Genomic DNA, 25,298 nt, shown 5'->3' on the forward strand with positions numbered 1-25,298 from the left:
CAGGTAGGTTAAATGCCAAACATCTTTAGGATAACGGCCAAGAATAACTCTTTTTAAAGTGCTCATCTTTAAGAGCATGAAATTTCACTGTGGGCCTGCAACTCCATATTACTAGCTACAGTAAATGCTTATAAAGTTTGCATCAATAGTGTCCCTAAAAACCATCTCTAGCTATAGGTTTTCTTAAGTAGTCAAATTTATGTGCTTCTTCCGGCTTCTATCATCATCAGTAAACTGTAAATACCTAGGAATTAGTCAGCACTGATCTTACTACATTCCCCTCTTGTTACCCCACTCTCACTACTCAGTATCCAGACATGAGAAAAAGACGATGGTACTGCATATCAAAAACTGGTTAGTATGAAGCATGACAGTCTACAAACAAAGCATACAAGTAAATTATAATGCCTTGGCACAAGATATACCATAGTTTGAACTTACCTTAAGTGCCCTTTGTGTCAGTTCCAAGGCAGAGTCATGGCGGATGTTAATGGAAGCTGTTAACTCAGAGAGGTTAGAAGTATTATTCTCCAACTGTGTCATCACAGTCTCAACCTCTCTGTACAAAAAAAAATCTATATGAAAAAGAACTTTCACACTGCATTTTCTTTATTTATAAAAATAGTACAGTACCAAACTATAATATACTGTATACAGTACAGTATACTACTGTTGCATATAGTTGCTTATTAACAAAATAAATACATTAATATTCAGTCATACATATTTAGTAAAAAGTAAGAGACTTTTTCTAATGCATACTTAAAACTTTTTATCCCAAATATTAAGGATACTTTTTATGTATTTATTAAGAGTTGTATAAAACAACACATTTTGATTTGAAAAATATGTGCCTTATTCACACCAATATTATCCATCTGCTATCTAATAAAGACCATTAAGAGTTCAGTAATGGGCTTCCTTCTGCACTGGTCACAAGTTAATGTTGAACCCTAAGCTTAACGACAACAGCTGAGGAAGAAGGAAACTGTACACCCCAGGGCATCTTATGCAGAAAGGGATTTTTCAAATCAAAACTTGCTATTCTATTTGTTGGAGTGCCGGAGGCCCACCTGGAAGTATTATCACCCCTACCACATGCTCAGTGAGGGAAGTGCTGAGTGGTGACAGAATTCTATGGGACTGATGGCTCAAACTCAATGAACAGGATGATCTACCACATATCTCAACCAAGGACTCAGACCTACCAGGGAAAAGAAAAGATGCCACCTAGAGAGGTATGCATCATGTAGTCAGATAATCTCAGTGGGATATTCAGAACAAAATCTTGTCATAAACTATGTCAGGAATGAGGCTATAAGGGTATGGTCAGAGAGAGAGAAATGGTAACAATATTGCATAAATAGCCAACTATATAAAGATATATAGCTCTCCATCATCTCATTCCTGATAGTGATGTTTCTAGTTGACAAGAGGTGGTACAGCTGGTGAGCTGCCACTAAATGGCTCCAGCTGTAGAAAGTAAAAAAAAACGGATAATGAAAGCAAACCAAGTGGAAAAATGTGAAATAGTCCTAAGTGTGTTTAAACATCAGTGGAAGTGTGACTGCAGGCTATTTGTATCCCTAGTGGGTCAACAGAACCAAAACACAGAAAATAATGCATCTAACATATTCCTAACATTTTTGTTTAGTTTGGTGCTCAATGAACATGTGTCCCTGCTCCTCTGTCATGTTAAGCCTTAGGCATATGTGGAGATAAAGAACATTATCCATGGAGGCAAAAAGAGGAATGTATAAGAGTATAGTGGTGCCAACATTCTTATATGGGTATGAAGCAAAGGTTATGAATGTCGCTGTAAGGAGAAGGCTGGAGGCAGTGAAGATGTTGTGTTTGATGGTAATGTATGATAGAAATTTCTTCTTTCTTTCAACACACCGGCCGTATCCCACCGAGGCGGGGCGGCCCAAAAGGAAAAACAAAAGTTTCTCCTTTTACATTTAGTAATATATACAGGAGAAGAGGTTACTAGCCCCTTGCTCCCGGCATTTTAGTCACCTCTTACAGCATGCATAGCCTACGGATGAAGAATTCTGTTCTACTTCCCCATGGAGATAAGAGGAAATAAACAAGAATAAGAACTAGAAAGAAAATAGAAGAAAACCCTGAGGGGTGTGTATATATATATGCTTGTACATGTATGTGTAGTGTGACCTAAGTGCTTATAAGTAGAAGTAGCAAGACGTACCTGTAATCTTGCATGTTCATGAGACAGAAAAAGGGACACCAGCAATTCTACCATCATGTAAAACAATTACAGGCTTTCATTTTACACTCACTTGGCAGGATGGTAGTACCTCCCTGGGCAGTTGCTGTCTACCACCTACTACCTAGGATGATAGAAATATGCAGAAAATTTGTAGTTTGGAGATTAGGAGGAGGTGGAGAGTTAGTAAAAGTATTACCAAGGGAAACCATAGTACAGGTGGGGTTTGAACTCGCAGCAAATGAGTCGTAAAACTCCAGGCCAGCACGTAAGCCACTGGGCTGAGGAAGGGTTGTTGAGGTAGTTTGGACATTTAGAGAGGTTAGAGCAAAATAGGATGGTTTGGAGGGTGTATAAATCTATAGCAGAGGGAAGGCAGGGTTGGGGTAGCGCTAGGAAAGGTTGGAGGAAAAGGGTAAAGGTTGTTTTGTATGTGAGGAGCTTGGACATCCAGCAGGTTTGTGTGAGCATATTAGATAGGAGTGAGTGGAGGCAAGCAGTTTGTATGACTTGACATGCTGCTGGAGTGTGAGCAAGGCTACATTTATGAGAGAATTCAGTGAAACCGATCAACTGGACTTGAGTTGTGGATGTGGGAAGTACACTGCCTGCATTCTGAAGGAGGTGTGGAAGACAGCCGACGTTACAAAAACAGACTTTGTCGAAGAATCCACGGAAACAACATCAGAATTCAACTTTAATTTTTTTTTTTTAACACTGAGGCAGGATGACTTTAAAATACAATTAGAAAAACTTATCACATGAAATAGAGACCCTTCAGAAGCATGCTCTAGAGGCATAGAATTAGGGATGATATGACTGAGATGTGTTAAGGGGAAACAAGAATAAATATAGGAAATGTAAATAATTGGTTTGGTAATAGCTGTGGACGAGTACAACAAACTCCCGAGTAATGTCGTTGAAGCTAAAATGTGTAGTTTTAAAAACAGGTTTGACAAATACATGAATAGATGTGTGTTGGACTTGACTAGCTTGGGCCAGTAGGCCTGCTGCACAGCTTCTTCTTTCTTATGTTCTTCTTAAGCCATAGATTCACTTTCCAAACAAGGCTACTAAATATTATTGCTATGATGTACATAGTTAAAAGTACCTGTATTTATCTAGTAAGTCATTCATGGAGTAGTCCTACCTGACTTGTCCTGAGGCAGATATTACAGCTTTCAATTCTAGTTCTTTAAGCTGAGATATTCTCTCCAGAGCTGCATTGTGTTCTTCCTTCATTCTTTCTATCATTCCTGAGTATAACTCTTTTGTACGTTCCACTGCCTGAGACCACTCAGACTTGATGCTTGCCAGCTGTGACTCATATGAAGATGCCAAATTCTCCTTCTCTTCCTTGCAAAATTAAGGCATTTTATGAATACTGGGAGCTACATAAATGAGAAAAGGAAGTTATTGTAATACATATGTCTATTCTTTGAAGTTCTGTTTCTTTGTTAACACACTGGCTGTCTCCCACTGAGGCAGAGTGACCCGGTGGGTCACTCTGCCTCGGTGGGGTTACTAGCCACTTGCTCCCAGCATTTTAATCACTTCTTATGACAATTATGGCTTATGGAGGAAGAATTCATCTCCACTTCCCCATGGAATAAAATTTTAATACCATAGTTAATTTTTAGTTTTAGTAAAAGCTGTAAATAAATTCTTGCACAGAAAAATGTACTGATTGTCATCTAAAGGTTAAAAACAAATAATAATAAAAATAATAATTTTGATTTTTTTTTATCCCTGAGTGCTCGTTCTTTAAAGAAATTTACAAGTGTATTTCTTTTTTTGGTCACCCTGCCTTGGTGGGAAACAGCCAATGTGTAAATAAAAATAAAAGTTACAAGAATGGGTTACAAATTATGAAGAACACGAGTCACAATAACATACACAAATGGTTTTAAGATGTTTTCGTCTGTCCTAATTACTGTCAAATTACAAATGAGTGAAAAAATAAGCAAAGACCAGAAGACCAGTAGGGAAGAAGGAAGTGGTGGCATACACAGCAGTAGCGGCAGCAAGAGCAGGAGCAGTAGCAGCAATATTAACTACAGTACTCGTAGTAGGAGTGATAGAACTAGTAACTGAGAGTGAACGTAGCACGTAGAAGTAACATAATTAATATTAACAGTAGATAAAAGTAGTAATTAAGAGTGTAGCAGCAGTAATGGAACTAATATTAATGGTAATAATATTAGTGCATAGAACAAAAGAACAGAGAGCATTGTAGCAAGTCTACTGGCTCACACTAAGGAAGATTAGTGGTAGAGCAATAAGGGTGAATTACACCTAGAGGCACTGGAGATCAAAGTAAACCCTTAATATAACACACTAATGGGAGAATGTCCAAGTCTCCATTAAAAAAAAAAGAGCAAAAAAAAAGCACTAAAATACACTACTGCATACCTAATATAATACTGCACACACAATTTGCAGATATAGTGCAATACACACTGAAATTACAGGAATTAAAAGTAAAACTTACCCAGTGGATTTTTCCCATAATTTTAAGTCCATTATATTGAGAGTTTACTGTGACTTAACACTAACACCTTCGTTCAAGAGGCAGAAAAGCACTGCAGTAGGCCTACTGATACAATGCCAAGAAAGAAAAAGGAAGCCTGAATGGAGAGAGTCAGAAAACAAGAAAGGCAGAGGAAATACTGAAGATTCATCAAGAAAAAAAGGCAAGGAGGCAGCAAAGGCCAGGTCAAGATTCTAGCTTTTGACAGTATACTGAGAAAGGCAGATATCTACAGGAACAAACCCAGAACTAAGATTCATGCTAGGAAAGTTATGTATAAGAGATGATTCAATAAGATGGCATCTGTGAAGACAAGGGTAAATAGATTTACCAGAGGAACAATTTACAGGATGATTGCCATTATTACTAATTCAATTACTACTACTACTACTACTACTACACTGCTGCTGCTGCCGCAACTACTACCACCACCACTTGCACCACCACTACCACCACCACTTACACCACCACTACCACCACCACTTGCACCACCGCTTGCACCACTACCACCACCACCCACGCCACCACTACTACCATCATCATTCCCTCCTTTTCCCTCTCTCTTCTCTGCATTTTCTCAGTTGTGACTTGACAGTGGCCCATAGTTATGCATGCAATTTTGGCAGAGATAAACCAGAACTAAAAATAGGATGTTTGGACAACTGTGTAACTTTGGTCTAATGATAGAAATGTAGGAATAAGTTTTCTGTAGAACTAAGTAGTAGTGATGGCCCTGCAGATTAACCCCTTCAGGGTCCAAGGCCAAAATCTGAAGTGGTGCTCCAGTGTCCAAGAAATTTTGAAAAAAAAAAAAAAATAATTTTTTCTTACAGAATTAAAGAGTATATTTTTGTGAAGGTAATAAGACAAAAAAAAAAAAATTCTCATCAGTACTTACCGAGATACAGTGTGAGAAGTTTACCCCAAATGATGTGGTGGTGGCAACAGCGACGATTTCCACATACGCACGTTACTTTGTTTACCGTTTTTTGTATTTTTTTTTTCTTTTCTTTTCTATTTTTTTCTTTTCCTACTAACATTTGGGGCCTGGGAGACCAATACTATATTTTTTTTTTTTTTCAACAAGTCGGTCGTCTCCCACCGAGGCAGGGTGACCCAAAAAAGAAAGAAAATCCCCAAAAAGAAAATACTTTCATCATCATTCAACACTTTCACCACACTCACACATTATCACTGTTTTTGCAGAGGTGCCCAGAATACAACAGTTTAGAAGCATATACATATAAAGATACACAACATATCCCTCCAAACTGCCAATATATACTGTATATAATGTATATATATAAACTCACTGTATTGAACACAATAACCGCACTAAAGTTATTATCATATTATTGTTTACCACTGTTGTTTATTACAATAAACATGCACAAATCTTGTATAATACTAATATTCTATCATATATTTACATATTTACAATCACTGGACATGTTTTTAGAACTGCTGAAGCTTGTGGAACTCCTTGAAACAAGGCACCATGCACAGAGGTACCTTACATTCCTCACACATAAACCGAGTGTCTTTGTGTCTTTGTTGCCGTCATTTTGTTTGTGCACAGATGATGCATCTCTTCTGAGCAAATTTCTTCTGTGCTGAAGGAAGCTGTATTATGAAATGATCACCTTCCCTCCTCAAACGCTTGGGTATATCCTGAGGAGTTTGAGGACCTTGTTGTATAGCAGGTGTTGTGACCTTGTACTTCATTATGAGTTGTCTGACAACAAACAAAATTCACCATATGGTGGTCTGTTGCCAGTCTTCATTTGGTACATATTATATGCATTGAGCACTGAAATGTCCATGAGATGGAAGAAAAATTTCATGTACCACTTGTAACTCTTACGAACACAATCAACAATCAACAAAGCCAATCTGCATGTCACATTTGTCAACCAAGCGCATGTTTTGTGTATAATCAATCACTGTCACTGGTTTTCGAACACGTTCATTAGTCACTCGATCAACTTTGCCACTGTCTTGCATTTCATTACAGTGAATGGTTGTCAACAATGTGACATCTCGTTTGTCATGCCACCGTAATGCCATGATGTCATTGGCAGTAAACACCTGCACGTCATCACCACGAGCACCTGCGCTGAGCCTGGGCATATGTTTACGATTAGAACGCACTGTGCCACACACATCTGTCTTGTTCACTCACAAGAAATCACTGAGTAATGGGCTTATGTACCAGTTATCAGTATAGAATGTATGCCCCTTACCAAGATAAGGTGCCACCATGCTTCTCACTACGTCACCTGAGATACCCAATAACATCTTGGTATCTTTCAATGTTTTACTTCCGTGTATACAACAATATCCAATACCAGGCCACTGTCACAATCACAGAGTACAAACAGTTTTACACCAAAGCATTTCCTCTTGCTCGGTATATACTGCTTGAATGACAGCCTACCTTTGAACAAAATCAAAGACTCGTCAATTACAAGATTCTTGAATGGATAAAAGTACATGCTGAACTTTTGTTTGAAATACATAAAAACATTTCTAATCTTGTATAACCTGTCACTTCTGTCAGGCCTGGTTTTGTCAGAGAAGTGCAACATACGTAACAGTAAAATAAACCTGTTCACTGGGATGATTTCACTGAAGACAGGGGTAGAAATTAGCCGATCTGTGGACCAGTATGCTTTTATATTATGCTTATAGACATGAGGCATAAGCATTATTGTTGCAAAAAGCAAATACATTTCTGCAACAGTCGTCTCTTTCCACCGGTGTAGTCTTGACTGTGGTGATATGATCGTATTTGCCATGGTGTACTCAAAATACTTATTACTTTCCCTGACAATAGTTTCCATCAATGGCTGGTCAAAGAATTCCAGTTTATTTGCAGTGTTTCCAAGGGGACAAGTTGGTAGAATTCCACTTTCAGAATCATCAAAGTGGTGGGGCTTGGGAACAAAATTGGGATTTTGCTGCCAATCCCAGATATGGTTTGCTGGTGGGTACTGGACATCACAGGCTGGTTGAGCGGGTAGTTGTGGTTGTGGTGGGCTGGTGGCTGACGCTCCGCTTTGTCCTTGAACTGCGGAATCAGCAGTGTGGGTCCCAGCCTGGGCTGGTGAGTCACGCATGGCCATGGCACTACCATCACCACTACCACCATCTACTGATGCCTGTGGTCTATCCATGCCAAGTGTAGCCACATCATCCTCACTATCACTATCTATACCTGGTGTAGGGCCACGGGATGTACTCCGGGATGTACTCTGGGATGTACTCCGTCCCCTGGGCACGGCATAGGGTACACTACCCGAGCGCATGCGGCGGTGAACATACCGACGCTTCGCTGGTGAATACGATTCCTCACTATCACTACTCGAATGATCGTCAAGAGCAATAAAATCACAATCCACATCACTATCATCATCATTACTGAAGTCAGAGGCCTGGCCACGTGAAAATAATAGTTTTCTTTTGCGTTGAAGTACAACCAACCGTGACTGACGAGTGCCCACACCAGAGGTAGAAGGTTGAGGATCGTCAGGGTTTTCTGCACTATTATCGATATCCTGGTCATTCCTTTCAGTCACTAACTGATCAAAGCCAAAGAATTCGTCTTCATTTCCACTTCCATCACTGTCAGAACTATCAGATAGGAACAGGAGAGTCCCAATTTTCCTTGGAGTGAGAGCTGCCTTGCAACGAGGCATGGTGAACAAGGGTAACTGAGCCGGCATTCCCACAATGCCATGCAGGCGCCTAGATTTTTTGTTTATGGCGCACACCCACCATGCAGACCCGTTCTCTCACATGTAGGCCTACGAGCGTTTTTGGGCTAAATTTGACGGCACTAGAATTTTGGCATAGATCTACAGTTTGGACACTCAACGTGAAGCCGTAGATCTACGGGACGGACCCTGAAAGGGTTAAAGAATAAAATTACCTGAACTAATGACATTTTCATCTGGAAGTCAGACAACAAACTATCACGTTCTTCTCTCAGCCTCTTCTCCACCCGATCCCACACCTCCTTCTCCACCTCCATTGTTCTCCTGAAAAGATTAAAAACAGAAGAAAATTTGCCGTATATACATTTAGGAAGTGGTATTTCAGATTTCAATATTATACACACCATTAGTCTTGAAATGAGTTATGTACTTTAGAAAAAACTAGAGCTGTTTGGCTAATCAATATTTTTAACATAAAAAGTTGCTATCATTACCTCACTGTCTTCATTACAAAATTTCAGTTACTTTTATATCATGAGATAAAATGAAAGGCAACTTATAGATAGAGAAAAAGTAAAAATTAATATTTCTAAAACTCAACTCTATTAGACAACTGATAGGAATTTGCTAAAAAAGTACAGTAGGTAATCTATTTTTTTTTTATTAACACATCAGCTGTCTCCCACCAAGGCAGGGTGGTCCAAAAAAAGAAAAACTTTCATCATCATTCACTCTATCATTGTCTTGCCAGAGGTGCACTTACACTACAGTTATACAACTGCAACATTAACACCCCTCCTCCAGAGTGCAGAGACTGTACTTTCTGTTTCCAGGACTCAAATCCAGCCTGCTGATTTTCCTGAATCCCTTCATAAATGTTACCTTGCTCATGCTCCAACAGCACTTCAACTCCTAAAAACCATTTATCTCCATTCACTCCTATCTAACACGCTCACGCATGCTTGCTGGAAGTCCAAGCCCCTCGCACACAAAACTTCCTTTACCTCCTCCCTCCAACCTTTCCTAGGCCGACCCCTACCCCACCTCCCCTCCACTTCAGATTTATACACTCCTCAAGTCATTCTATTCCCTTCCATTCTCTCTACATATCCAAACCACCTCAACAACCCCTCCTCAGCCCTCTGGATAATAGTTTAGAAATCCAACATTTCCTCCTAATTTCTAAACTACGAATTCTCTGCATTATATTCACACCACACATTGCTCTCAGACGTGACATCTCCACTGCCTCCAGCCTTCTCATTGTTGCAACATTCACCACCCATGCTTCACACCCATACAACAGCACTGGTATAACTATACTCTCATACATTCCCCTCTTTGCTTCCATGAACAAAGTTCTTTGTCTCCACAGACTCGTCAGTGCACCATCAATTCTATGATTCACCTCATCTTTCATAGACCCATCTGCTGACACATCCACTCCTAAATATCTTAATACATTCACCTTCTCCATACTCTCTCCCTCTAATCTGATACCCATTTTTTCGTCACCTAATTTTTTTGTTATCCTCATCACCTTACTCTTTCCTATATTCACTTTTAAATTTCTTCTTTTACATACCCTACTAAACTCATTCGCCAGCCTCTGCAACTTGTCTACAGAATCTCCCAAAAGCATAGTGTCATCAGCAAAGAGCAACTGTGACAACTCCCACTTTGTATTCTTTATCTTTAACCTTACACCTCTTGCCAACACCTGCACATTCGCTTCTCTTACAACCCCATCTATAACTATATTGAACAACCATGGTGACATCACACTCCTTATCTAAGGCCTACTTTTACTGGGAAATAAACTCCCTCTCTCCTACATACTCTCACTTGAGCCTCACAATCCTTGTAAAAACTCTTCACTGCTTTCAGTAACCTACTTCCTATTCCATACATTTGCAACATCTGCCACACTGCCCCCCCCCCATCCACCATGTCATATGCCTTTTCCAAATCCATAAATGCCACAAAAACCTCTTTACCCTTACCTAAATACTACTCGCCTATATGCTTCACTGTAAACACTTGGTCCATACACCCCCTACCTTTCCTAAAGTCTCCTTGTTCATCTGCTGTCCTACTCTCCATCTTACTCTTAATTCTTTCAATAATAACTCTGTCATACACTTTACCAGGTATACTCAACAGACTTATTCCCCAATAATTTTTGCTCTCTCTTTTGTTCCCTTTGCCTTTATACAAAGGAGCTATGCAGGTTCTCTGCCAATCCCTAGGTACCTCACTCTCTTCCATACATTTATTAAATAAAAACAACAACCACTCCACAACTATATCCCCACCTGCTTTTAACATTTCCATCTTTATCCCATCAATCACAGCTGCCTTATCCCCTTTCTTGTACCCACTTCCTCACGAACTTTCCCCACACTCACAACTGGCTCTTCCTCACTCCTACAAGATGTTATTCCTCCTTGCCCTATACATGAAATCACAGCTTCCCTATCTTTATCAATATTTAACAATTCCTCGAAATATTCCCTCCATTTTCCCAATACCTCTAACTCTCTATTTAACCCTTAAACTGTCTCAATGTAGATCTACACGTTTGTCCCGCTAGCGCTCCAAATGTAGATCTACGTTTTATTTTTCCTGCCTCCAAATTTGGCATGATTGGCCTGAGATGCCTGGTCCATATAGAATGGGTCTTAACACTCGGTGTGTGCAGTATTAAAAAAATCTGGGACCACTTTGTACCTTATGGTAGCACCAGTTCAACTGAGTGCCAGCTAGAGCAAATAGTGTGGCAAACATCAGGGATTCACTTATATCATGTCATATTAACATTCCTCTTTTAAGAGGAAAGTGATGGATGCGGCCACAAGTGGTCGAGGGGCCCTTTGATTGAACATAGTTCAATCAAAGGGCCCCCATTATCATTTACACCTGGCACCCCAAACTTGCCTACCACACCCTCTCCAAATGCTTCTCCTACTTTAGTATTTAGGTCCCCTACCACAATTACTCTCTCACTTGGCTCAAAAGTTCCTACACACTCACTTAACATACCCCAAAATCTCTCTCTCTGCTACATGCCTCTCTTCTCCAGGTGTATACTACACACTTATTTTGACCCACTTTTCACAGCCAACCCTTATATCTAAATCACTGTCATTATTATGAAAGCTTCAAACTTCACAGTACAGTGGACCCCCGCATAATGATTACCTCCGAATGCGACCAATTATGTATGTGTATTTATGTAAGTGCGTTTGTACGTGTATGTTTGGGGGTCTGAAATGGACTAATCTACTTCACAATATTTCTTATGGGAACAAATTCGGTCAGTACTGGCACCTGAACATACTTCTGGAGTGAAAAAATATCGCTAACCGGGGGTCCACTGTAGTTTTAGGTAATCTATAATGCAACAGTTACATACCAGAGAGCTAATAGGGGCATTGTGAAAAGTTTGATTTCAACCAACAAATAATAGAACCAACTAGAAAATACACGGGATTTAATTGTCACAATGAGGAACTAATGAGACATAATAACAACCTCAAATACAATATACTCAGATTATATGCATTGAGGCTGTTGCAGTGTGAGTAAGGTAACATTTTCCAAAGGGATTCAGGGAAACCAGTTAGCTGGACTTGAGTCCTGGAGGTTGAGAGTACATTGCCTACACTCTAAAGGAGGGATGATGATATTTGCAGTTTGAAGTGTCATGTAAGCCAGGAAAAATGATGGGATGAATAATGATAGCTTTCAAAACTAGGAAAATATTGCCAATGGTGACACTTTCCAATCTTATGCTTTCTCACCCAGTCTTACTGAGTGTTGATGGCTCCATTCAGGAGTGGCGAGATATCAGATATGCAACAGATGGAGAGATCATCTATGGCCTGCACAGAGCAAGAAAAGTCTTTAAATTACTACAAATGCCTCAAAGTTCTAAATATATACTCATTGGAGTATATATAATATATATTCTGTCTCATAAACACGCTAGATAACAGGGATATCTTGCTACTCCTACTTACACTTTGGTCACACTTCACAGACATGCACATGCATATATATATACATACATCTAGGTTTTTCTCCTTTTTCTAAATAGCTCTTGTTCTTCTTTATTTCTTCTATTGTCCATGGGGAAGTGGAAAAGAATCTTTCCTCCGTAAGCCATGCGTGTCGTGTGAGGCGACTAAAATGCCGGGAGCAATGGGCTAGTAACCCCTTCTCCTGTAGACATTTACTAAAAAAGAGAAGAAGAAAAACTTTATAAAACTGGGATGCTTAAATGTGCGTGGATGTAGTGCAGATGACAAGAAACAGATGATTGCTGATGTTATGAATGAAAAGAAGTTGGATGTCCTGGCCCTAAGCGAAACAAAGCAGAAGGGGGTAGGGGAGTTTCAGTGGGGGGAAATAAATGGGATTAAATCTGGAGTATCTGAGAGAGTTAGAGCAAAGGAAGGGGTAGCAGTAATGTTGAATGATCAGTTATGGAAGGAGAAAAGAGAATATGAATGTGTAAATTCAAGAATTATGTGGATTAAAGTAAAGGTTGGATGCGAGAAGTGGGTTATAATAAGCGTGTATGCACCTGGAGAAGAGAGGAATGCAGAGGAGAGAGAGAGATTTTGGGAGATGTTAAGTGAATGTATAGGAGCCTTTGAACCAAGTGAGAGAGTAATTGTGGTAGGGGACATGAATGCTAAAGTAGGAGAAACTTTTAGAGAGGGTGTGGTAGGTAAGTTTGGGGTGCCAGGTGTAAATGATAATGGGAGCCCTTTGATTGAACTTTGTATAGAAAGGGGTTTAGTTATAGGTAATACATATTTTAAGAAGAAGAGGATAAATAAGTATACAAGATATGATGTAGGGCAAAATGACAGTAGTTTGTTGCATTATGTATTGGTAGATAAAAGACTGTTGAGTAGACTTCAGGATGTACATGTTTATAGAGGGGCCACAGATATATCAGATCACTTTCTAACTGTAGCTACACTGAGAGTAAAAGGTAGATGGGATACAAGGAGAACAGAAGCATCAGGGAAGAGAGAGGTGAAGGTTTATAAACTAAAAGAGGAGGCAGTTAGGGTAAGATATAAACAGTTATTGGAGGATAGATGGGCTAATGAGAGCATAGGCAATGGGGTCGAAGAGGTATGGGGTAGGTTTAAAAATGTAGTGTTAGAGTGTTCAGCAGAAGTTTGTGGTTACAGGAAAGTGGGTGCGGGAGGGAAGAGGAGCGATTGGTGGAATGATGATGTGAAGAGAGTAGTAAGGGAGAAAAAGTTAGTATATGAGAAGTTTTTACAAAGTAGAAGTGATGCAAGGAGGGAAGAGTATATGGAGAAAAAGAGAGAGGTTAAGAGAGTGGTGAAGCAATGTAAAAAGAGAGCAAATGAGAGAGTGGGTGAGATGTTATCAACAAATTTTGTTGAAAATAAGAAAAAGTTTTGGAGTGAGATTAACAAGTTAAGAAAGCCTAGAGAACAAATGGATTTGCCAGTTAAAAATAGGAGAGGAGAGTTATTAAATGGAGAGTTAGAGGTATTGGGAAGATGGAGGGAATATTTTGAGGAATTGTTAAATGTTGAAGAAGATAGGGAAGCTGTGATTTCGTGTATAGGACAAGGAGGAATAATATCTTGTAGGAGTGAGGAAGAGCCAGTTGTGAGTGTGGGGGAAGTTCGTGAGGCAGTAGGTAAAATGAAAGGGGGTAAGGCAGCCGGGATTGATGGGATAAAGATAGAAATGGAAATGTTAAAAGCAGGTGGGGATATAGTTTTGGAGTGGTTGGTGCAATTATTTAATAAATGTATGGAAGAGGGTAAGGTACCTAGGGATTGACAGAGAGCATGCATAGTTCCTTTGTATAAAGGCAAAGGGGATAAAAGAGAGTGCAAAAATTATAGGGGGATAAGTCTGCTGAGTATACCTGGTAAAGTGTATGGTAGAGTTATTATTGAAAGAATTAAGAGTAAGATGGAGAATAGGATAGCAGATGAACAAGGAGGCTTTAGGAAAGGTAGGGGGTGTGTGGACCAGGTGTTTACAGTGAAACATATAAGTGAACAGTATTTAGATAAGGCTAAAGAGGTCTTTGTGGCATTTATGGATTTGGAAAAGGCATATGACAGGGTGGATAGGGGGGCAATGTGGCAGATGTTGCAAGTGTATGGTGTAGGAGGTAGGTTACTGAAAGCAGTGAAGAGTTTTTACGAGGATAGTGAGGCTCAAGTTAGAGTATGTAGGAAAGAGGGAAATTATTTCCCAGTAAAAGTAGGCCTTAGACAAGGATGTGTGATGTCACCATGGTTGTTTAATATATTTATAGATGGGGTTGTAAGAGAAGTAAATGCGAGGGTCTTGACAAGAGGCGTGGAGTTAAAAGATAAAGAATCACACACAAAGTGGGAGTTGTCACAGCTGCTCTTTGCTGATGACACTGTGCTCTTGGGAGATTCTGAAGAGAAGTTGTAGAGATTGGTGGATGAATTTGGTAGGGTGTGCAAAAGAAAATTAAAGGTGAATACAGGAAAGAGTAAGGTTATGAAGATAACAAAAAGATTAGGTGATGAAAGATTGGATATCAGATTGGAGGGAGAGAGTATGGAGGAGGTAAATGTATTCAGATATTTGGGAGTGTACGTGTCAGCGGATGGGTCTCTGAAAGATGAGGTGAATCATAGAATTGATGAGGGGAAAAGAGTGAGTGGTGCACTTAGGAGTCTGTGGAGACAAAGAACTTTGTCCTTGGAGGCAAAGAGGGGAATGTATGAGAGTATAGTTTTACCAACGCTCTTATATGGGTGTGAAGCATGGGTGATGAATGTTGCAGTGAGGAGAAGGCTGGAGGCAGTGGAGATGTCATGTCTGAGGGCAATGTGTGGTGTGAATATAATGCAGAGAATTCGTAGTTTGGAAGTTAGGAGGAGGTGCGGGATTACCAAAACTGTTGTCCAGAGGGCTGAGGAAGGGTTGTTGAGGTGGTTCGGACATGTAGAGAGAATGGAGCGAAACAGAATGACTTCAAGAGTTTATCAGTCTGTAGTGGAAGGAAGGCGGGCTAGGGGTCAGCCTAGGAAAGGTTGGAGAGAGGGGGTAAAGGAGGTTTTGTGTGCGAGGGGCTTGGACTTCCAGCAGGCATGCGTGAGTGTGTTTGATAGGAGTGAATGGAGACAAATGGTTTTTAATACTTGACGTGCTGTTGGAGTGTGAGCAAAGCAACATTTATGAAGGGGTTCAGGGAAACCGGCAGGCCGGACTTGAGTCCTGGAGATAGGAAGTACAGTGCCTGCACTCTGAAGGAGGGGTGTTAATGTTGCAGTTTAAAAACTGTAGTGTAAAGCACCCTTCTGGCAAGACAGTGATGGAGTGAATGATGGTGAAAGTTTTTCTTTTTCGGGCCACCCTGCCTTGGTGGGAATCGGCCAGTGTGATAATAAAAAAAATAATGGCAGTTTGGAGGGATATATTGTGTATTTTTATATGTATATACTTCTAAACTGTTGTATTCTGGGCACCTCTGCAAAAACAGTGATTATGTGTGAGTGAGGTGAAAGTGTTGAATGATGATGAAAGTATTTTCTTTTTGGAGATTTTCTTTCTTTTTGGGTCACCCTGTCTCGGTGGGAGACGGCCGACTTGTTGAGAGAGAAAAAAAAATGGAATAGACTTGAAGACCTAGTCCCAAAATCTACAAAATGCCCTAACAACATAATGGCATGAGAGATATGTTAGAAAATGTAAAATAAACCTAATAAAAAGCAGGAGTGATATGGGTACAAAATAAAACACTGTATCAACATCTGCAGGCCCAGACTATTTAACATCTTACCAGAGGATCTCAGAAATACTGCCAGAACAAGTGTGTACATTTTTAATAGCAAACTCAACAAGTACCTCTGCCAGGGGCTGTTTCAACTAAGCTGTGATGGATATGTGGACAGGTAACTGCCAGCAGCAATAGCCTGGTTGACCAGGCAAATGCCAGACAAGCCTGGTCCAGGGCAGGGCCACAGGAATAGGAAAACTCTAAAAATTACTCAGAGATATATCAAAGGTATGCTGCATGGACACAGAATAACAGCCTATGAATGTTAACTGATACAAAGTCTTACCTATGACCTTCCTCCAGTAATGCCACTTCTTCTGCATGTTGTTTACGAAGAAGATTCAGTTCAGTCTTCAATTTTTCAACTTCTACTTCTGCTGCTCTTAAGTCAATCTTGGAAAAATAATATGAACTTACAATGTAAATTTTAAAGAGAATGTATTCTGTCATCAACAAGACAACTGCAATACTGTGTAATATTGACCATTTCACTGTCTCCCATGTAGATCTATATTACTGATTCCATTGTCTTAATCACATTACCCTTAAATATGCTGTGAGTAGTAAATTTTGGACTAGACTTCTGAGAATTTTATTGAGTAGGTCTTGTGCTCAATTGAACGAAAGATAACTAGTGACATAACTAAAAATTAAGTCAAACTGATCAGTGGAATTGGTTTAACCCCTTGACTGTCGCAACCCAAAATCCTGAGGTGTCTCCTGGTGTCGCAAATTTTCCGAAAAAAAAAAAAAAATTTCTCATGAAATGATAGAGAATCTTTTCCCGATTGTAATGATACCAAAAAAACGAAATTTGATGGAAAGCTGACGGAATTACGCTCTTGCAAAGTTAGCGACCTCAGCAATATTTACGAATCAGTGATTTTGCCCACTTTGAGCCCTATTTTTGGCTAATTCCATTGTTCCAGTCAACCAGACTCATAGCTATTTCTTTAGAACTCCATTTTTTTCTATTGACTGAGTACAAGAAACTGCCCATTTACCGATTTCAACTACCCAATAACATGGTCAGATATTTGCAATTTGACCAATGTCACACAAATATTAAAAAAATATGACGATTTCAAAACAGAGTCCAGAATGAACAATGCAGACATTTCTGGCTCCAAAATAACATTTTCTTTGTTCATTAGTCACGTCTCCAAGCCCCTCTGATATTACTCTTGCTTTCTATTTTGAATTTTTATTCAAACAAAAAATAGAAGATTTACTGTTATGCAGACTACTGCAATATTGTAATAATTGTATAAATAATGTCAACCCATTCATGACTGCATATTAGAATGGCTACTTGGACATTTATTCGAAAATGACATCATTTGTTTACTTTTGAACATCAGCAAAAATCAAACATTTCCCCTACTTTGAGCTCCATTTCAAGGTTCTTTTCATAGCAAAACCAATCAAAATCATCTCTACTTCTATATGTTTTCCATTCAATCAAATGAGACCAAGAAAACGAGAATACAACCATAAATACTATACGAAAATAGACCACAAAGTCGGCATTTTAATTAAAAAAAAAAGTCGGAGCTTTTTTTTTGTCATTATGCACTGCTGCAGGATTTTTTTTATATGGTGCACACTGACCACACAGACCCATTCTCTCACATGTGGGCCTACCAGCTTTCTCCTGCTTGATTTGAAGCCACTAGAATTTATGAGTATACAGGAGGGCCCCACTTATACGGCGGGTTAGGTTCCAGGCTACCGCCGTAAAGCGGAAACCGCCGTAAAGTGGAACACCCTTTTTTTCCACTTACAAATGCATACAAACACTAGATAACAAGTTTACACTAACATATATTATGTTAGGAATAGAACCAGGCATCAAAAAACAATAAAAAAGTACAATACACACACAGTGCACTCATTACTTACCTTAAAATATTTATAGTCTTAATCTAGGGTGAGACAAGTAGTATTTATTGTAAGAAATCAAGTGTGGTATGTATGGTGTCAGCCAGGCTACCATACCAGGCCAACCCACCCATACATACTATTCTATGATATTTAAGCATCCCAGAGCGATAAAATGTATATACAGTTCACTCATTACTCACCTTAAAATATTTGTAGTCTTAATGTAGGGTCAGGAGTAAGTAAATGAGATAAAACGAATAAATGAGAGAGAGAAAGAATGAGTGCATGAGAGAGTACAGGCGCAGAGTTATGTAAACAAACCAGGCGAAGGTAAGTTTTGTAAACGAAGTGTACACGTCTGGTTTGTGTACAAGTTACATTGTGTACAGGTTGTCTCTACATTGATACGGTAGAATAAATAAAGAAGAACACTCCCATTCTCATGTAACATCATTTTGAGAAGAAATGATGCTCTGAGTGAAGGCAATGGAAGTAAGTCACTGACTTTTTTGGGTTATCCTAGGTTCTCTACACATATGTTATGTATTTATGTTATGTATCGTGTTTATTATATAATTTTGAAAAAAAATATCACGGATGGATTAACCCTTTCAGGGTCCAAGGCCCAAATCTGGAGTCACGCACCAGTGTCCAAGAATTTTCAAAAAAAAAATTTCTTATTTTTTCTTATGAAATCGTAGAGAATCTTTTTGTGAAGGTAATAAAACAAAAAGTACGAAATTTGGTGGAAAATTGACGAAATTATGCTCTCGCGAATTTTGATGTGTCAGCGATATTTACGAATCGGCGATTTTGCCGACTTTGACTCCCATTTTAGGCCAATTACATTATTCCAGTCAACCAAATTCTTAGCTATTTCACTAGTATTACTTCTATTCTATCGATTGAGCACAAGAAATCGCCAAGTCAACTGTTTCAACTACAAAATAAAGTGATCGGAAATTGTTAATTTGGCCAATTTAACACAAAGTTCAAAATATTCCAATTTCAAAATAGGGTCCAGAATGAACAATGTAGGCATTCATGGCACTAAACTAACATTTCCTCTGTTCATTAGTTATGTTTTGAGGCTTTACAAATAAATTCCATTTTGATTTTTTATTCAGATAATGAATTTTTATTCACACCAAAAAATAGAAGATTTACTGTTATGCAATACTGTAATAATTGTATAAATATCATCACCATATTTGTGAATGTATATTAGACCCACCAGCTGATGTGTATTAGACGTGTGAGGTCGTTTGTTTACTCTTGAATATCGGCAAAAATTTAACATTTCTGCTACTTTGAGCTCAGTTTCAAGCCATTTCCAGTGCTAAAACCAATCAAAATCATCTCTATTTCTGTAATATGTCTTCCATTCTATCAAATGAGACCAAGAAATTGCAAATACAACTATAAAAAACATACGAAAAAACACTGCAAAGTTGCTGTTTTAATCGAAAAATCATGATTTCATTTTTTTTCTCTCATTATACACAGTGTGCTGCAGGATCTGTTTTATGTGGTGCACACATACCACATAGATGTATTCTCTCATATCTAGGCCCAAATGTACCACTCACAGTTTATCAGAGTGAGTTGAGCTCATGGCGTAGATCTACGGTTTGGACCCTGAACGTAAAGCCGTAGATCTACGGGACGGACCCTGAAAGGGTTAATGAAAATGTGTATATTAACGTAATATACAACATTTAATGATACACCGAGCTCAGACAGCGTAAACAAACTGAACAGGTTGTGGACAATCACTCGGTCAGGCGAAATAGACGGTATTAATACGTGTCCAGTTTTAGTTCATTCATGTACATTTGTAAGAGTTTGTGAAACTTTTACCTTATAATATTTTTATTATTATTATAATAATTAAATCACGAAACAAATACTCTTACACTGTGTACAAGTTAGTACAGAATTATAGCTATAAAGTGAAGGCATACGAAAGGAATATTTTTCTACAGTTATCCCTAGTAACAGGTGACGGGCTAGAGAAAACGTAATTCTTCCGACACTTCTACAAACCGTTTGGTAAACATCTCGTATATATTTGTATAAATTTTTATACTGTGGGTGCATGTATCATGTTTGTGTGTTACATAATGTGTTTCTTATATAATTTTGAAAAAAATATCATAGATAGATTAAGGGAAATGTCTATATTAACGTAATATGCGACATTAATGCGCCCAAGAGATTATTACTATTATTATTACTATTATTATTATTATTATTATTATTATTATTATTATTATTATTATTATTATTATTATTATTGCATCAAGAGTAGAGAGACTCTTAGTGATTTTAATGTGTACCTACATGCCAGCACAGTGTGTAAGTTTATTTAGGTACAGGTGTACACAAGTTTAATTATCAAGTACAATACATATAAAATATAAAATAACTTTAAAACACTTGAAATTTTGGAAAGTTTCCAGACATAATAAGGAGATGTGCTCAGGGAGAATGTAAACAAACTCGGTGGGCCGCTGTGACCGTATTAGAAAGACAGGTGGGGGGAGCCATATAGCGAGTTTTGGTCATAATTTGAAATGTCCGTATTAGCGGAACGCCGTAAAGCGGAACGCCGTAAAGCGGGGCCCTCCTGTATATACGTCAAACACATTGGCTCGTAAGACGTATATATATGACCGAAACAGTCAAAGGGTTAAAGTAGGATTCAGATTTGGCAAAAGTGCTGATGAGTAAATTTCACCAGATCACCAAATTTGTACTTGGGTAATTCCATAAGTTTTCCATCAAATTTCACATTTTCAGTGTCATTACCTACAGAAGGAAAACTTTTTTTTTTTTTAAAACCATAACACTGTCAACACTTTTAATTGCACAGGTCACATCAGTGAGAGGGTTAAACAATTACAGTATTAAGGAAACTAAGCTTTGCTGCATGTGAGTAAGACTATAACTTCACTGTCCTTTATCTGTGACAGCATTTAAAATTAATTATGAGCTGGTCCTATCCAATCAATACTCACAGACAAGAGCCTTGCATGGCACTGATGTCTGTACTTACACATGTACTTCAAGAACACTGTCAATATCAAATAATTTCCATGCATTAATACTGAAAATGTGCATTATCAAAATTCTTCATTGCATCCAACACTGCCACCACATTTTCACATTAATACACACAGTGAATGTCCAGATCTTCCCATAAATGCACACCTAACTCCTTCCAATAATCGTACCATTTTATAAATGCCACAGTTATTGTTCACTTACCTCAACTTTCTGGTGATTCTCTGAATTATTTAATTGGATGGAAGTGTTTAAAGGCACTGTTGAGACTGCATCCTTACATCTGCAGAAACAAAGATGAACATATGTACAGTATTCAGTGGGAGTCTCCTAATTCACCTAAGTCAAAATAAAACAAGCCAATCAATACAAGATCAGCAATGGGAGATAGACTTTTGCAAGTCTAAAAATAAAGAAGAGCTTTGCAAGTGAACTCGAACATAATAACAAAATGAATTTCATAGAAAACCAATGAGGTAAATGAAGGATTCTTGAAAATTTAACTCCTAGCTACTGAAGGAAACTGGTAACAGAAGGAAAATAACTACCGAAAAAAAGATTTAATAACAACAGAGAGATATAATGAGGAAACATCAAATCAACAAGATCTGAATATATTTAGAAAATTGCAACACTGAAGAATACACAACAGAACTAATGATAAGCATACAGTATTGGAGAATACCATAAGTGAAGGACAAGATCAGACAGTTATGACTGACTTTCACTCAAGCTAAACTTAAGGAAGAACTACGTAAGAGAGTGTGAGAGATGAAAGAAAATTAAAAGGCAAAGGCAACATATCAATTATTTATTTATTTATTTATTTATTAATTTGAACATGATACAGTGAAGTACAAAGTTATTACAGTGCAACATGCCAAAGCCCCTTGTATGCAGAGCCTTATGAGCAGGCTTAAAATTAACTTAAGATTAACTAAGCAATGATATATTCAGTGGTAAAAACATAATTGTAAACAGATAACAATTTAGTACAAATGAGTATTAGAAAGACAGGTCATATGGTCATTTACTGTGTTGCTGAGCATTCAGTAAAATGTAGTATTTTGTTAGGTAATGTAATTAAAAAATAAAGTTTGATTGGGTCACAGGTTAGACATTTATGAGATACAATAATGAGAAAACATTTACGAGATACAATTTATGAGATACAATTATTCAGTATTTATTTAGTTGTGGGTGAGTAAGTGATTTTTGAGAAGAGACTTGAATTTATAAGCAGACAGTGTTTCTTTTATATTCACAGGTAGTGAATTCCAGATTTTAGGGCCTTTTATGTGCATTGAGTTTTTGCATAGCATGAGATGGTCATGTGTTCTGTTGAGGTTGGTGAGGAGACGTTTGAGGGGAGGGTTTATATCAGAATTAAGTGTTCTATGAATGTAGTAGGTGCAGTAATAAGTATGGATGTTTTGAATGGTGAGTAGGTTTAGAGTTCTGAATATTGGTGGAGTGTGCTGCCTGTAGTGGAAATTAGTTATCATTCTGACTGCAGCCTTTTGTTGGGTAATTAATGGTCTGAGATGGTTTATTGTTGTTGAGCCCCATGCACAAATTCCATACGTGAGATAGGGGTAAATAAGTGAGTGATATAGGGCCAGGAGGGCTGACTGTGGAACATAGTACCGTAATTTCGATAGTATGCCTACGGTCTTGGAAATTTTTTGGGAAATTTGTTGTATATGTGTTTGAAATTTGAGTCTATTATCAAGGTGGATTCCTAAGAATTTTCCCCTCTGTGAGTTTTGTGATAGGTGATCCGTTTATCATTATGTTAAGAGGGATGTCTGTAGCTCTGTTACCAAACGGAATGAAGTAGATTTTGTCAATGTTTAGAGTAAGTTTGTTAGTACTCATCCACGTAGATATTTTCTGTAATTCGGTATTTACAGTATTGGCTAGCGTGACTGGGCTCGGGTGAGAGAAGACGTATGTAGTGTCATCTGCAAATAGTGTGGGTTTGAGTAGTTGGGCTGTATTAGGTAGGTCATTTATGTATATGAGAAAGAGAAGAGGGCCTAGAACACTTCCCTGTGGGACACCAACTGTAATTGGCTGTGCTGTAGAGTTTGCCCCATTTGTGTACACATATTGGCTTCTGTTGCTGAGGTAAGACTTTAGGTAGTTGAGGGAGTGCCCTCTTATACCATAGTGCGACAATTTTATATGGAGCAAGTCATGGTCAACTGTATCAAAAGTTTTACGTAAGTCTATGAAGGTCCCCAGTGGGACTTCTTTTTTCTCTATTACAGTGTATATGTGTTCTAGCATGTGTATAATAGCATCATTAGTATTTTTATTAGGCCTGAACCCAAATTGACAGGGGTTGAGTATGTTGTGGGAGATGAGGTAGGAATACATTCGCTTATGAATTAATTTTTCGAAGATTTTAGAGAGAGGGTGTAAGTTGGATATTGGCCTCTAGTTATTCAAGTCTGTTTGGTCTCCTCCTATATGGATCGGGGTGACCCTTGCTATTTTGAGAACTGTAGGGAAAGTAGAGGATTCTATGGATTTGTTAAAAAGTGTTGCAATGATTGGTGACAGTACTTGTGATGCTTTTTTGTATATAAAGGGTGGTAAGGTATTTAAATATCCTGTCTTGTGTTTTAGTGTGTTGATAATAAGGGAGACTTCAGTAGGGTTAGTCGGAGCTAGGAACAGTGTGTTCGGGTAGTTGCCAGTGAGGTAGTCATTGGGTGGGGTACCTGAGCTTGGGATTTTATTGGCAAGGTTTTTTCCTATAGTGGAGAAGAAATTATTGAGTCTGCTGTTTCTGTTGGTGGGAGTTGGGGTTCATCTGGTTTTGTTAATTCAATTTCGCTATTTCGTGATATCTTTTTTGTTCCTAGAATTGCTGATAGGGTTTTCCAGGTCTTTTTTATATCACCTCGTAAGTTGGATAATCTGTTCTCATAATACAGTTTTTTAGCCCTTCTTATCATTCTGGTTAGGATTGACGAGTAACGTTTTGTTTGGTCTCTGGTTATGTGACCCATTCTGTACTGTTTTTCGTATAGGTGTTTTGTATTTATGGATTTGAGAATGCTGGGTGTTAGCCAGGGACTGTTCAGTCTCTTAGCTGTCATCTATTTAGTTTTTTGGGGGCAGTGCTTGTTATAAAGGTATTGGGTCTTTTTTAGAAAATTATTAATACATTCGTCAATATCTGTATAGATTTCTAGCTCAGTGTGCCAGTCAATGTTTGTTACTGCTGCTGTGAAGTTATTAATGGCTGCCTCATTGTGAAGTCTGAAGGTGGCTTTAGTAGTGTCTTGGGGACCTGCACAAGGAATAACGGGTAAAAAAGTAAAAGAACATGTTGATTCTGACAATAAGCAAAACAGTGAAGACAGGATGAAGAAAAGAACTCTTTTTCTACAGAGCTGGCAGTATCTTCTGATCTGTGTGCATTTAAAGAAAATAGACTAACTGTTAAGAACTAAATCAAAATAAAAGAAAATTAAAACAGAAACTTATTTATATATTTTTTAAATACAAATACATGAACAGCTTCTCCTCACTTAACAACAGAGTTCTGTTCCTAAGACCACATCAGTAAACGAATTTGTCGCTAAGTGAGGAGAATATTTACTATGATGGTAGTAGGTTTGTGTCAGCCATCTTTGACACTGTTTTAATGTCACCTTTGCACCATTTATAACATTTCTGGTATATTTTTAAAAGTTTATAGAAAAGTGAACTGTATATTGTAATAAACAGAATGGAGGAAATCAGCTCTCATATACGTTATTTAGGTATGCATACTGGTCAGCAAGCCTGTCGTAAGTCCAAGTCATCGGTAAATGCATACAGTGGTCCCTCGATAATCGTCCGGCTCGATAGCCGTCCTTTTCGGAAATCATCGCGTTATTTTCGTCCAAACATTGGCTTGCAAATGGTCGGTTGACTTGCTAATTGTCTTTTGTCCTGGACGCATACTCACGGCTCTGAGCCGCCTCGGCCTCCCTTCCCAGCCAGTGTGCCATTGTTTACCAGTGAGCGATGGTCCCCTCATTTGTTCAT

At 38.4% G+C, this 25,298-nt stretch overlaps 1 protein-coding gene across 4 annotated transcripts in view; it reads right to left on the reverse strand.

The window, feature by feature from the left end:
* LOC128690813 (fas-binding factor 1 homolog) overlaps positions 1–25,298 on the reverse strand; it is a 209,522-nt gene that overhangs the window by 115,687 nt on the left and 68,537 nt on the right. For all 4 annotated transcript variants that reach the window (XM_070088207.1, XM_070088205.1, XM_070088206.1 and 1 more), the window contains 5 exons: positions 21,456–21,534; positions 16,588–16,694; positions 8,689–8,797; positions 3,378–3,583; positions 442–559 (listed from right to left, as the gene is read on the reverse strand). In XM_070088207.1, the coding sequence (XP_069944308.1) occupies positions 442–559; positions 3,378–3,583; positions 8,689–8,797; positions 16,588–16,694; positions 21,456–21,534 (619 nt within the window). The remainder of the gene's footprint in view (positions 1–441; positions 560–3,377; positions 3,584–8,688; positions 8,798–16,587; positions 16,695–21,455; positions 21,535–25,298) is intronic.

This window comes from Cherax quadricarinatus, chromosome 24 (genome assembly GCF_038502225.1).
Source record: "Cherax quadricarinatus isolate ZL_2023a chromosome 24, ASM3850222v1, whole genome shotgun sequence".
In the NCBI taxonomy this organism is placed as follows: Eukaryota; Metazoa; Arthropoda; class Malacostraca; order Decapoda; family Parastacidae; genus Cherax; species Cherax quadricarinatus.